The sequence below is a fragment of the Theropithecus gelada genome, chromosome 9 (genome assembly GCF_003255815.1).
Source record: "Theropithecus gelada isolate Dixy chromosome 9, Tgel_1.0, whole genome shotgun sequence".
Lineage (NCBI taxonomy): Eukaryota > Metazoa > Chordata > Mammalia > Primates > Cercopithecidae > Theropithecus > Theropithecus gelada.
Window position 1 is genome coordinate 35,937,327 of NC_037677.1, and position 14,271 is coordinate 35,951,597.

The 14,271-nt window shown below is 47.6% G+C and overlaps 1 protein-coding gene across 5 annotated transcripts in view; it reads left to right on the forward strand.

Moving 5' to 3' along the window:
- FRMD4A (FERM domain containing 4A) overlaps window positions 1-14,271 on the forward strand; it is a 695,424-nt gene that overhangs the window by 597,453 nt on the left and 83,700 nt on the right. For all 5 annotated transcript variants that reach the window (XM_025395888.1, XM_025395887.1, XM_025395886.1 and 2 more), the window contains 3 exons: window positions 1,337-1,402; window positions 1,667-1,724; window positions 4,041-4,127. In XM_025395888.1, coding sequence (XP_025251673.1) covers window positions 1,337-1,402; window positions 1,667-1,724; window positions 4,041-4,127 — 211 coding nt within the window. The remainder of the gene's footprint in view (window positions 1-1,336; window positions 1,403-1,666; window positions 1,725-4,040; window positions 4,128-14,271) is intronic.

Sequence of the window (14,271 nt, forward strand, 5' to 3'; positions counted from 1 at the left end):
GAAGATGAGGATGAGAAGGACCCCAGAGAGTTCAGCCTGGGCATCCACGCGTCATCTCTGCTGTCTGCTTCCTCTTATTCTCTTGGTACCATTGCTTCCAAGGAGCTGATCCCAAAACCTGGGCTCCAGTCTTTTTGTTCCTTTGTTTTTTGTTTTTGAGCCAGGGTCTCACTCTGTCACCCAGGCTGGAATGCAGTGGTGCAATCTTAGCTCACTGCAACCTTGACCTCCTGGGCTAAAGCAATCCTCCCACCTCAGCCTCCCAACTAGCTGGGACTACAGGCACACTCCACCATGCCTGGCTCATTTTTGTATTTTTATGCAGAGACAAGGTCTCACTGCGTTGCCCAGGCTGGTCTCAAACTCCTGGGCTCAAGCGATCCACCCACCTCAGCCTCCCTAAACATTGGGATTACAGGGGTGACACACTGCACCCAGCCTGAGCTCCAATCTTATATTTCTTGATTAGAAATCCAAGATAAGCCAGTCATGGTGGCTCATGCCTGTAATCCCAGCACATTGGGAGGCCAAGGTGGGTGGATCACTTGAGGTCAGGGGTTTGAGACCAGCCTGGCCAACATGATGAAACCCTGTCTCTACTAAAAATACAAAAATCAGTCAGGCATGGTGGCACTCATCTGTAGTCCCATTTACTCAGGAGGCTGAGGCACGAGAATCACTTGAACTCGGGAGGTGGAGGTTGCAGTGAACCAAGATCGCGCTATTGCACTCTAGCCTGGGTGACAGAGCAAGACTCCGTCTCAAAAACAAAACAAGGCCGGGCGCGGTGGCTCAAGCCTGTAATCCCAGCACTTTGGGAGGCCGAGACGGGCGGATCACGAGGTCAGGAGATCGAGACCATCCTGGCTAACACGGTGAAACCCCGTCTCTACAAAAAAAAATACAAAAAACTAGCCGGGCGATGTGGCGGGCGCCTGTAGTCCCAGCTACTCGGGAGGCTGAGGCAGGAGAATGGCGTGAACCCGGGAGGCGGAGCTTGCAGTGAGCTGAGATCCGGCCACTGCACTCCAGCCTGGGCGACAGAGCGAGACTCCGTCTCAAAAAAAAAAAAAAAAACAAAACAAAAAAAAATCCAAAACAAAGAGAATGTAAGTCCTTTGAGGGGAAAACAGACTATTTTTTAAGTAAATCTACATCCAAATAGATAGCACTCAGACTGAGTCTGGAAATGCCACTCCAGGACAAATCATTTTTCCAGGAGCTGTTGGTGCCCTGGAGCTTCTTAGGAGATGGGGCTGAGAAATATCTTACTGGCAGGAAGCTTGGCTGTTGACTTAGGGACTCTGATAACAGCATTCTTTTCTTCTAATTGCAGTGAAGACAGAGTTATTGAGCACTACAAGAAACTGAACGGTCAGACAAGAGGTCAAGCAATCGTGAAGTAAGTGGCCCCTTCCCAGCTTGCGTGGGGACGGTGTTTGTGTGTGTTAATATATCGTATGTCAGAATTGTTCAGTTCCTCTCCAAAGACATATCTGAGAGTAGGGGGTGTATGTTGCAATTTAATTTTCAAGTAAATAATCACTCCGAGAACTTTCTCACATACACATACACAAATATATATATGAGATACCAGATCTGCTGAATAACTAGCCTTGTGTGCATTGTGTGTGTGTGTTTATGTATCTTCGTATTGTCGTTCCAGCTACATGAGCATCGTGGAGTCTCTGCCAACATACGGAGTTCACTATTACGCAGTGAAGGTGAGTGCACTTATTTGGTGAAGGTTGCCAAACCTCCCCTAAACAAACAAATCAAAACTTCTCATTATATGTTTTTTTCTTTTTCTTTTCTTTTTTTTTTTTTTTTCTTTTTGAGATGGGGTCTCCCTCTGTCGCCCAGGCTGGAGTGTAGTGGCGCGATCTCGGCTCACTGCAACCTCCACCTTCCGGGTTCAAGCGATTCTCCTACCTCAGCCTCCCGAGTAGCTGGGATTACAGGCATGCACCACCAAACCCATCTCATTTTTGTATATTTAGTAGAGACGGGGTTTCACCATGTTGACCAGGCTGGTCTTGAACTCCTGACCTCAGGTGATCTACCTGCCTCGGCCTCCCAAAGTGCTGAGATTACAGGCGTGAGCCACCGCGCCCGGCCCGCATTATTTTTTTCTTTATAACTGCTGGTGGGAATGGAGGTCTCAGAGGACTTGGTCAGGAAGATTGCATGCTGGGGAAAGACGATTTCCAATACAGGAAACTTCACGCGGCCTTTCAATGTGTTTCAGCCTGTGGTCCATTTCTTTGTCAGCCCTAGAACTTAACAGAAAGACTGTCTCTGATATACATGCTTTCTGCCTTCCAAGAAAACTTCAAAACTGTGCTCTTTATTTCAGTTTGGTAAAGACTTGGGATTTTCAAAGTGCCAAAGAAGTATGGGTGTTTGCCACTTAGAACCTCAAAGCGTAAGCAATGGCTTAGCTGCTTATTTGGAAAAGAGCACGAATCCAGGAAGCCTGGCCCAGCTGCATCAGGCTCCCTGTCCGGGGGCCTTGTGATCTCACTGATGCCGTTTTATGGTGTGATGACAGCTCTTACCTGGTCAATCTGCTGTTGCAGTGGCATTGGGTTTCCTCTTGTTCTGTTCTGTGAAACCATTGCAGTGCGCACAGCTACTTCCCAGAGGCAGGGTTTCAATACGAGGATTTTATACTACCTTTAAAGTTTGTTTTTAAGAAATCATATACCCTGAAGCTTGAAAAGAAATTTCAAAATGTATCTCTTTTGCCTTTTATCTTTTTGCTCATCTTGAAATAACTCACGCCCCACAAATATTTCAAAACCATGATGTGCCAGTTTCGAGTTTTCCAGACACCCACTATGAGGGTGTATTAGGTTTTTTAGAAACTTGGCAATTAGGGCATAGCTAGGGAAAAGCTGCTTGATATGCTTATTATAAAGTCCTAGCTTCTGAGGGCTCTAATTAACTCAGAATCATCCTATTTGAATATAGAATTGCAACTTACACTCAGGTGACAAGAGGTCTCTGTTAATAAACGGTGGGGGGGGGGTGGGCAGGTGCAGTGGCTCATGCCTATAATCCCAGCACTTTGGGAGGCCGAGACGGGTGGATCACCTGAGGTCAGGAGTTTGAGACCAGCCTGGCCAACATGGTGAAACCCCATCTCTACTAAAAATACAAAAATTAGCCAGACATGGTGGCATGTGCCTGTAATCCCAACTACTCGGAAGGCTGAGGTGGGCGAATTCCATGAACCTGGGAGGCAGAGGTTGCAGTGAGCCAAGATTGTGCCAGTGCACTCCAGCCTGGGTGACAGAGTGAGACTCCATCTCAAAAAAAAAAAAAAAAAAAAAAAACAATGACGGACTTGGTATTTCTAATTCATTCCTGAGACTGTTTCGGCTTCCGTTTTGCTACCCTGTCCAACAGCATGAGTCCTGAAACCCTGCCTGGCACCCAGCTGTCATCTTGGGTGAGCAGGACCTCAGGGTGACAGCTTCCGGTCTGTGTTTCCCGGGGCTGGGGAAGGTCCTGGGTAAAGCTGGGCCAACTCTTTGCTGTGATTTGTTGTTAAAAGGAGAGGAGTCACTTTCCATTGTCTCCACGGCTCCTCTGGCTCTGACCATCGATGACAGTTTCTCGGCCCAGAAGGTCCTTTCATTAGGTGTGACATCTCACAGATTTTCAGTTGTGGTGAGAGGGTGTCCCAGTATGGAATGCCTAAATTCTTAGAAGGAAAAAAAAAGAGAGAGAGAGAGAGAGAAAGAGAGAGAACAGGGCATTCACTCCTTATATATAATGGGAAAGGACCTCAGCTGTCCAGCTGATTGGCAGAACCAGGCCCCCAGCCCCAACATTCCCCATGTCACCCTCTTCACATAACAGAGCATCCGTCAATGATGGGCGCATCTGTTAATAAACAAAGTAGACAGGTGGGCTCCATCCCTTCCCAGGAAATGGCACTTTCCCTCATCTGCCCCCGAGCCAGGAAATCTCCACTTAGTGTGTGTTTACTTCCTCCAGCCCCATATTCACCCGAACTTTGTTTGATATCCTAGGACAAGCAGGGCATACCATGGTGGCTGGGCCTGAGCTACAAAGGGATCTTCCAGTATGACTACCATGATAAAGTGAAGCCAAGAAAGGTAAGGGCAGTCTCCTGCGTGGGTTTAACGCCTCTCAGATCCGGAGAGGAACAGGCGTAAAGGTCTGTTTTACTTGGCTAAGGCCATGCAGCCTAAAGGCTCACCAATCCCCTGCCAATTTTAGTGTATACAAATTACTCCACAGCAATCCCATCTGAGTTCCCTGGATAAATCGTTTTTTCTTTTTTTTCTCCCTGTCTCTGAGGAAACCTAAGCTGTTATAATTACTTACGGTGAGACGACTGGCTCAGTTCTCCCCAGAGCAGATAGGCAAAGAGACTTATGAGGGACAGTCGTGTTCCTTAATTTCGGGCGGGGCTGTGTTCTTTGGGAAAATGATGTAACATTTCTCTTGAATCCTGAAGCCAGTCTGAGTTCTCCCAAAGGTTTCTGGGACAGGAATCAGGGCAGGTGGGAGAGCTGAAAGAAGAGATTGCAGGTCAAAAAGAGCTGAAAGGCTGGTCACGCTGGCTCACGTCTGTAATCCCAGCACTTTGGGAGCCCGAGGCGGGCGGATCGCTTAAGACCAGGAGTTCTAACCAGCCTGGCCAATATGATAGAACCCTGTCTCTACTAAAAATACAAAAATTAGCTGGGCATGGTGGTGCACGCCTATAATCCCAGCTACTTGGGAGGCTGAGACATGAGAATCACTGGAGCCCGGGAGGTGGAGGTTGTAGTGAGCTGAGATTGCCCTGCTGCGCTCCAGCCTGGCTGACAGAGCAAGACTCTGTCTCAAAACAAAAAAAGAAAAAGCTGAAAAATAAGAGAGAGAGGGGTTCCTGGAAATCCAGCACATATTTTCTGGCTCAATAAAGGTGATCAGAAAATAAGGTTATTTGCTGAAGAGGGAGAGAAACAGAGAATGGTTTGCAAAGTCCTTGTAAACCCAAAATGGAATGTGTGAAAGGGATACAGCATTTGAATTTTCTCTGTTTTCATTTACACACACTTTTCAGACCTGAACAAATTGAAAAATTATAATGGAAAAATATCTTAGAGGCGAGTGCTGTCATTCAGGTCCCCTGGCGGAGAATAACAGAGAGATGGTATGCAGTTCAAACCCTGAAATACATATTAAAAACCTATGAAAACCACACTTGCTTTAGCAGAGAGAAAGCAATATTGGGCCATTATGTCATTCCAGATTGCTTTCCAAGCTGTTTTATCCACGAATAGGATTGAAACCCACACTACATATCTGAGTGGATTGTAGGCTCTCCAGTTAACATCTGTCCTTGGCCAACTTCTTTATTAAATTGATAGAAGAAAAAATGTTCCCATGTTGGGAGGATTTTCACTCCATTGATCAGTAAGGTGATTAAGTTCTAAGACAAGATGCTAAGCAAATGGTGGGGGAATTACTGACTGGGAACAACTCAGGAAGAACCTGGCTCTTTAGTGGGTGGAGGGAGTGTTTTGCGGCTATCTCCAAAGCCTTTCCTTATCCATTTAAATGCAACCAGAAATTAACTGGATCCTCTGTTCTTACCTTTTCTGACTTTGTTTTCCTCGATTGTGGGATCTATACCTCTTCCTACCTGTATTTTTCTTCCTGTTTTCCCTGTGCCTTTTTCCCACGTGGCCTTTTTAATTTTCTGTGCCTTTTCTTCCTGAGTTCTCTCTTCCCTCTTTCTTTTTAGAACCACCATTCTCTTTTTGTTTTTTTTTATTTGTTTGTTTGTTTGAGACAGAGTCTCGCTCTGTCTCCCAGGCTGGAGTGCAGTGGCACGCTCTTGGCTCACTGCAACCTTTGCTTCCCGGGTTCAAGCGATTCTCATGCCTCAGCCTCCCCAATAGCTGGATTACAGGCACCTGCCACCATGCCTGGCTGATTTTTGTATTTTTAGTAGAGATGGGGTTTCACCATGTTGGCCAGGCTGGTCTCAAACTCCTGACCTCAAGTGATCTGCCCTCCTTAGTCTCCCAAAGTGCTAGGATTACAGGTATGAGCCACCGCACCTCGCCTGACTTTTCTCTTTTCAACCTGCCTGACTGTTTTTGCTGCTTGCAAAAGCCAAGAATACTCCCTAAAGCCTTTAACAAAATTCTGGCTGCAATACATTGAGCTCTCTCTTGCCCATAGTGGTGGAAGACCAAGGCCGACGTGCATAATTGAGATCTACAGCAGAGATCATTAAAATCCAGCGGTTGAAATCTCTTCTCCCTCTAAGATTTTTAGAAGACATGCTAATAAGCATTCATACTTGTTTGGTTCAATTTATTAAAATGTTTAAGCTTTCTTTATTTCTCTAATTGAGGCTCTAATGAAGAGTGAAGAGGTGATGAGCTAGCACTTGATGTATGTAAAACACAGGAAAGGTTGCATATTTAGGGCTCAATCAATTCTAACTATTATTGTAATATGCTAGAACAGGCTTCAAGATAAGGAAAAGTAAGAAGCCAAAGGCATGAAAAATCAGGCATCGAATAAGAGAATTTACAATAATGAATGGAACTTATCCAGGTCCAAGAATTAAAAATGTTAAAAGGTCAATATAGTTTTCCAGGCCATTGGCTCTAACCCAGACTGGGTTGTTATTGAAAATCACTTGGGTTTCTGTGGCCTTTGAGGAAAAAGTCAGAATTTTCCAGCCCATTCCTAATTTAAGGACAGACTACCAAGCTGTCAGAGCCATCATTCATTCATTCACTCAAAAAAACAGTTATTGCGGCCAGACACAGTGGCTCATGCCTGTAATCCCAGCGCTTTTGGAGCCCGAGGCGGGCGGATCACTTCAGGTCAGGAGTTTAAGACCAGCCTGGCCAAAATGGTGAAACCCCATTTCTACTAAAAATACAAAATTAGCCGGCCGTGGTGGCACATGCCTGTAATCCCAGCTACTGGGGAGGCTGAATCACTTGAACCTGGGAGGCAGAGGTTGTAGTGAGCCGAGATCATGCCATTGCACTCCAGCCTGGGTGACAGAGCCAGACTCCATCTCAAAAAAAAACAAAAACAAAAACAAAACAAAAACAGAACAGTTATTGCATACCTCTTAGGTGCCAAGCCCATCACTGGGCACTGAGATGAGACATGAATCCTGTCCTCCAAGATGTGTGATAATTGAGCCAGTGTCTGACTGGTGTAATAGGACTCTGTGTGAGGGTCGGGGATAGATTCAAGAAGACAGTCGTCAACTAGGCATAAGGAGAAGAGAAGTCCTCACAGAGGAAGCAGAGAGTGAGTGGGGTCTTCAAGGATGCAAAGAGTTTTGCAGATGGAGGAATGGGGTGGGGAGGCGTGCAGGAGAGGCCAGTGTGCCTGAAATCCCAGTGACAGGGGTAGGGGACACAGCGCCCTTCATTCTGGAACATCAAATGAGAAGCAAGGAGTTGGCGAGGAGGTTGGGGCTCGCAGGCTCCTGGAGGCTTGGAGGCTCTGCGAAGTGGACTGCCTCCTCTATAGGGAGTGGTGGCTGCGGTCTGTTTGAAGCCGAGGAGTATAGTGTCAGATTTCCATTGCTGTAGAAGCACCCTCTGGAAACTGCTTGGAGGATGGATAGGAAAAACCCAGGACAAGACTGAGAAACCAGGACATGATGAGGGTAGGGCAGGTCACACCTGGCGGGGTTTGAGGATGGAGAAGGGGAACCAAGATGTTGAGAAGGCGTGTGTTACTGATCACCTGTAGGCAGAAGCGGGAGGCCAAGAGAGGAGGAGGGAAATGCAGAATGACTCCCAGGCTTCAGGATCCACCAGAGTGTGAACGCTGAGAGAAGAGGAGGTCTGGGAGTGACAGATGAGGGATGAGTGCAGCTTAAGACATGCAACGCTACAGGCTTGATGGGACATCCAGGTGGCTGTGACTAGTAGGCCGTTGGGCATTCAGTTGGAGCTCAGGAGTAGCAAGAATTTCCAAAGCATCACTGAACTAGAGACTGGACAGAGGGAGGAGGTTGGATTGGCAGTTGGCACACCAGGAGCTAGGAGTGAAGAGTTCATTTCCCAATCACGACGATCACGGTGAGATGCAGAGGCAGCTTCCGTTGCACGGGCCCTGAAGCTTACATAATTTGGGGACCTCCTTAAGAAATGAATGTACAATCTGAATATAAAATTAAGAACAGGCGTTTGGCCGGGCAAGGTGGCTCACACCTGTAATCCCAGCACTTTGGGAGGCCGAGGCCGACAGATCACGTGAGGTCAGGAGTTCAAGACCAGCTGGCCAACATGATGAAACCCCATCTCTACTAAAAATACAAAAATTAGCCGGGCCTGCTGTGGGGGCATCTATAATCCCAGCTACTCAGGAGGCTGAGGCAGGAGAATCATTTGAACCCGGGAGGCAAAGGTTGCAGTGAGCTGAGACTATGCCACTGCACTCCAGCCTGGGCAACAGAAAGAGACTCTGTCTCCAAAAATAAAAAGGGGGGCCTTTGAAAAGCCCTTGAGGGAAAGGAAAACAGCTTGGTTAACTTAGCTTCTAGGGGTGCCACCCCATCCCGCTAAGATGTCAGATGGAACTTAAAGGCAAGGCTGTGGACTAACTGGAGCCATTGTTAAGAAGGCTCAGCTACAAGAAGACCTAAACGGGGTGCCTATTTCTTTTTCTTGCGTTGCCAACCTCATCACCATTATAAAAAGGCCATCTCTGTTATGTTTAAGGGACATATCAGTTTCTGGGACTACAAAAAGCCCACACCCTGATCCCAGGTCTCAGAATCTAAAAAGATGCACACACATGTGAATGCGAATCGATGCAAGTCCACACCTAAGCCAAAAGTCTGTCTTCAGTGCCTCTGGGCCAGTGGCTCTCAACCTCCATTGTACATCAGGAACTCATCTGAAGCCACTGGGATGTCTTGCCACAGCCCCCTGCAGGCCTACTGACCTGCACCTCCGACCAGGCCACTGAGCCCAGAAGAAGCCCCGCAGGGATTCTGATGTATGCCTGGAGACAAGGACCACCGCTGGCAGCCCTCTGTGCTTTGAAAATTCAGACGTGGGGAAGGTCAGCCAGGCTCATGGGTGTGGCCAGCAGTGTCCCTGTACACCGAGGGCAGGAGAGGTCCCATGCATGGGCCTCATGACTGGGTGAGCCATCTGGGAGGGGCGGCACTCCAGGGGATGCCGCTCCCTCCTGGCTCTGGTGCCTGGCACATCTCTGCCACCTCGAGCCTCCAGGGATGCTCAGGCAAGGGAGTGGCACTCAGCACTGTGCACCTGGAGGCTTCTGCAACAACAGCTGCATCTCCAGCCCAGGCAGCTGCTCCCGCCCGGCGGCAGACAGAGGCCCTCCCTGACACTCTGACCCAGTTCCAGCAGCTCTGTCACGTTGCACCAACACAAGAAGAGCCTGTGTTTAAGTAAAGGCAGTGGCAGGGGTGAGTCTGCTCCCTCTCCTTTGCAGAACTCAGAGGCGTCCACTGCCTGCACAGCTCCAACAGCATCATCAACCCATCAGCACACCCACAGGGGCTCAGCAGCTGCCTTGAGAATCCACTTAAGTGTTTCCATATGACGTACCCCTCATCCCCCACAAAAAAAGCCCAAACAAACAAAAAAGGCACTGCGAAAGAGTGGCTGATGCCTGTCCACAAAGGAGCATAACAGTAGCCTATCCCTCATTCTCCAGTTGCAAGCAGTTTGCCATCCTAGTTTCAGAGTCTGCCCTCAGTCACTTAATCACTACTCTGGAGCTTAGAGGCTCTTGAGGGGTGGAGTAAAATGCACGGGACCTCACCGGTGGCTCCGAGAGCAGAGGACATTTAACCCCCACACTCTGCTACCTGGACCTTCTAAAGAGACAGCCTCCTGGCCTTCGGAAGCACAGCCCTCAATGCAAGCTGCTGGAGTTTGTCAAAAAACCAAAAATCACAGCTTCATTGCCTGCAGGGTACACGTGTCAGGAACAGCTAAACATGTGGGGACACCCTGCAGACTGGATTTCGGCTTTTGTGCATGTTCAGAAGAGTTCACAGATGTTGAACTTCTGAAGGCCAACTTCGGTAGTATTTTGGAACAACATAGATGGAAGAACAGCTCCCACAATACCCTTAAAAAAGCAGCAAACAAGACGAAGAAAAATCAGAATCTACAATGCATGCACATTCTCCAGAATATCAGCCCTTGCTTGCATATATATATATATATATTTTTTTTTTTTTTTTTTTTTTTTTGAGATAAAGTCTCAATCTGTCTCCCAGGCTGGAGTGCAATGGTGCGATCTCGGCTCACTACAGCCTCCACCTCCTGGGTTCAAGCAATTCTCGTGCCTCAGCCTCCCGAGTAACTGGGATTACAGGCGTGTGCCACCACACCCGGCTAATTTTTGTATTTTTAGTAGAGACGGGGTTTCACCATGTTAGCCAGGCTGGTCTTGAACTCCTGACCTCAGGGGATTCCCCCTTCCTTGGCCTCCCAAAGTGCTGGGATTATAGGCTGAGCCACTGCGCCCAGCCAAGATGTAGAATTTTTTTATAGAATATTCGTTATCCCCTCATCAGCTCTCAGTAAATCTACTTCAGTCCTTCACAAAGTGATGTTTCTCCCTCCCTCTTTGCCTTCCTCCCCACTTCTGAGCTTCTGTTCATACTCAAACGCCACATGACACTTGGGGACATCCCTTTGAGTGCTTTGTAGCTCTCCTCTCTCCTTTGCCATGGCTACGGTTGGAAGTCTTTCTGCACAGTTGTGAATGTAGCATCCCAGTACAGTGCTGACGGGATGTTACATGTCTGTCTGGGCTCAGCAATGGTGAGAGAAGCGGCCGGGCACGGTGGCTCAAGCCTGTAATCCCAGCACTTTGGGAGGCTGAGATGGGCGGATCACGAGGTCAGGAGATCGAGACCATCCTGGCTAACACGGTGAAACCCCGTCTCTACTAAGAAATACAAAAAAATAGCCGGGCGAGGTGGCAGCGCCTGTAGTCCCAGCTACTCGGGAGGCTGAGGCCGGAGAATGGTGTGAACCCGGGAGGCGGAGCTTGCAGTGAGCTGAGATCCGGCCACTGCACTCCAGCCTGGGTGACAGCGCGAGACTCCATCTCCAAAAAAAAAAAAAAAAAAAGAAAAGTCACACTAGCAAAAAAAACAAAAAACAAACAAAAAAAACAAAACAAAAAAACCTTTTTTTTTTTTTCTTTTTTTTGAGATGGAGTCTCACTCTGTCTCCCAGGCTGGGGTGCAGTGACACAATCTTGGCTCACTGCAACCTCTGCCTCCCGGGTTTAAGCAATTCTCCTGCCTCAGGCTCCTGAGTATCTGGGACTACATGCGTGTGTCACCATGCCTGGCTAATTTTTTTTTTTTTTTTTTTTTTGTATTTTTAATAGAGACGGGGTTTCACCATGTTGGTCAGGCTGATCTCAGACTCCTGACCTCAAGTGATCCACCCACCTCGGCCTCCCAAAGTGATGGGATTACAGACGTGAGCCACTGCGCCCAGCCAAAAAAACAAATCTTGCAGCAATTGTTTTACCCTATTTTATGCTAGTTTCCGCATTCCATTTTAGCATGTGCATATGTGTGGGAATAGAAAGAAGCGCTGCTGAGGTGAGAGGCTCTGTATTTCACAAATTACGGTCCTACTGACCTCAGGAGACAATGAGACAGTGTCAGGTTGGCATTTAGGCACTGGAGGTAAATCCCAAGTTTCATCTTAGTTTGCATTTATGATTGAGTAAAGAGAGCCAGGCCATCAAAAAAGAAAAAACTGCCAGCTGTGTGAAATGAGCGTCAATAGCAACATGTCTCAGACTAGGTATCCCATGGGTTTCGGGCAGTTGTACTGGTACAAGCAAGAGTTTTACCTCTTTCTTCCCTGGAAATGTTTGAATGAAAATTAAATGCTATCTATTGAGGCATTGTTTATTAAATCTTGCAGAATCGGGGTCCCACGGGGCAGACATAAGTAAGTCTGGATGAAATCTGTCTCACATCCGGCTCCCTCTTTAGCGGAGGGGTCGTTACATTCCTTAGATTGATTGAAGCCGGAGAAAGCCTGAGAGCTCTAATCTCTGAGACAATCTGCCCTTGTTTGCAGCATCAGTATCTGAGGCATGGGGAGACCAGGGGCTCGCACAGTCCTCAGACCTGCAGACAAACCAGCCATCTGATCATCGGGAGCCATTACACATGAAAGCAGAAAAGACTTTCCAAATGGACACTAAGAGTCAGAATAGAGAGTCCTCCAGCAGGCTGTATCTGAGGCTTTAAGCATTAGACAGCAAATATTGTGAAGCACGTGACTCCAAAAACCCCTCCCTTGTAAAGAATATTCAATATCTATAAATCATCACTTAGAAATGCAGCCCAGATTTAATGACATCTCCCCCCTGGGAAGAAATAGCAACGTCAGTCCTTGTTACATATTCAGCAGACAGCATTTACTTATTTATTTGGTGTGCAATTAGGGGGGCTTTTATGTACACTTAGATGCACAATTAGGAGCACTATGGGGTCCCCTCTGAGACATTTGGAGAAGGAACCAGAGTAAATGGCCTGCCCCCTGTCCCCAAGCAGCCAATGTGGCTTCCTGTGATTTCTAAGGGTGTTTCGGAAGCAGGGGCATTGGCTCTGGGAATTGATGCATTACTTTCACTCCTCCGGATTAGTAAAGATTTTTGAATGAAATGAGATGATGAGACAGGAAAGGAAAATAATATTTACAGGAAATATTCCATTAACTTGGTGTGGACTCCCGGAGGCATTGCCCTGCTAAATTATGCGGTGCGGCGGACGTTCTGCCTAGTGCGCCGCGGATTTATGGTTCTCTTCTGTCGGCATCTGCCTGGCTCACTTTCTCCTTGCTGGGCCTCTGACTTGGCCAGCCTGGGTGGCTGCCTCCCTCATTCCAGCATCTGCATTCCCGTTGGAAACCACACCCTGTGCACACCTGGGAGAAACACTTCACTTAATGCACTCAGCATTCTTAGCATTTTGCAGCTGCCCCTTACTCATTCCCCGAGTACTACCAAAGGGCCTTCTCCTGGTATGTTATCAGTCCTTCAGATCGCAGCACAGCACTGAGTGGACCTGGAAGCTTTCGATGCCTGTGGGTGACAGGCCCTGGCCTTGGGCATCTAGAGAGACTGGCCCCAAAGCTGCAGACCAGGCCTACTTGTGGGGGGCGGGGCGGGCGCAGAGATGGGGAAATTTGGGAGTAGGAGATGGAGGGCATGGCGAGTTCCCAGAATCTGCTCCCTAAAAATAACTCTCCAGGGAAAAAAGGAATCATATTCTAAGAAAATTGAGATCTTCTCAAAGCATCAGTCCTAGACATCCCCTTCTCAAATCGCCAATATCAGACATGGCTGAATCATCTCCATTTGGAAGAGTAATCCCAAACTCTTAAGAACAGTCATCGGCCGGGCATAGTGGCTCACACCTGTAATCCTAGCATTTTAGGAGGCCGAGACGGGTGGATCACTTAAGGTCAGGAGTTCAAGACCAGCCTGGCCAACATGACAAAACCCTGTCTCTACTAAAAAATACAAAAATTAGCTGGGCGTGGTGATATACGCCTGTAATTCCAGCCACTCAGGAGGCTGAGACGTGAGAACTGCTTGAACCCAGGAGGCAGAGGTTGCAGTGAGCTGAGATCACGCCAGTGCACTCTAGCCTGGGCGACAGCAAGACTCCACATCAAAAAAAAAAAAAAAAGAATGGTAATCACCTGAAAGCCCTGAGCTGGCACTTAGAACTTCAGTACAGGGTGTTGAATATGAAATCCTCTCCGATAAAATGGCCCCCATATGAGTTTTCCTGGGGGAAAGTCAGACTTAGTGAGTTTCAGTGGAAACTGACTTGAGTTTGCCTCTGCTGATGATACAGAGACAGGACCATGAGTCCAGGAGGCAGGATACCAGCATTTCCTTGTGGGCCTGGCTGAGCAAGAGACTCAATGCACCAAGGCCATTTTCTCTTTTCCCAGTGCTTCAAAGCAACCCTCTATCCCGCCCACCACAGGGGGATTTATGATAATATGGGTTGCTATCAATATTGAATGAACTGCTTTAAAAAATAAAACTGAAGCACTAAACAAACATAAGGCATTTTCAATTGCAGACAACACTTTTGAAAGCATCCTCTGTATTCCTAGACTTTCCAGTTCTCTAAAACTCTAGGAGTTGTTGGTGAGGATGCGTGACTCTTCCTGCCTGGAAGTTCATTCACTTGTTCAGTAAATGTTGTCTGAGTGC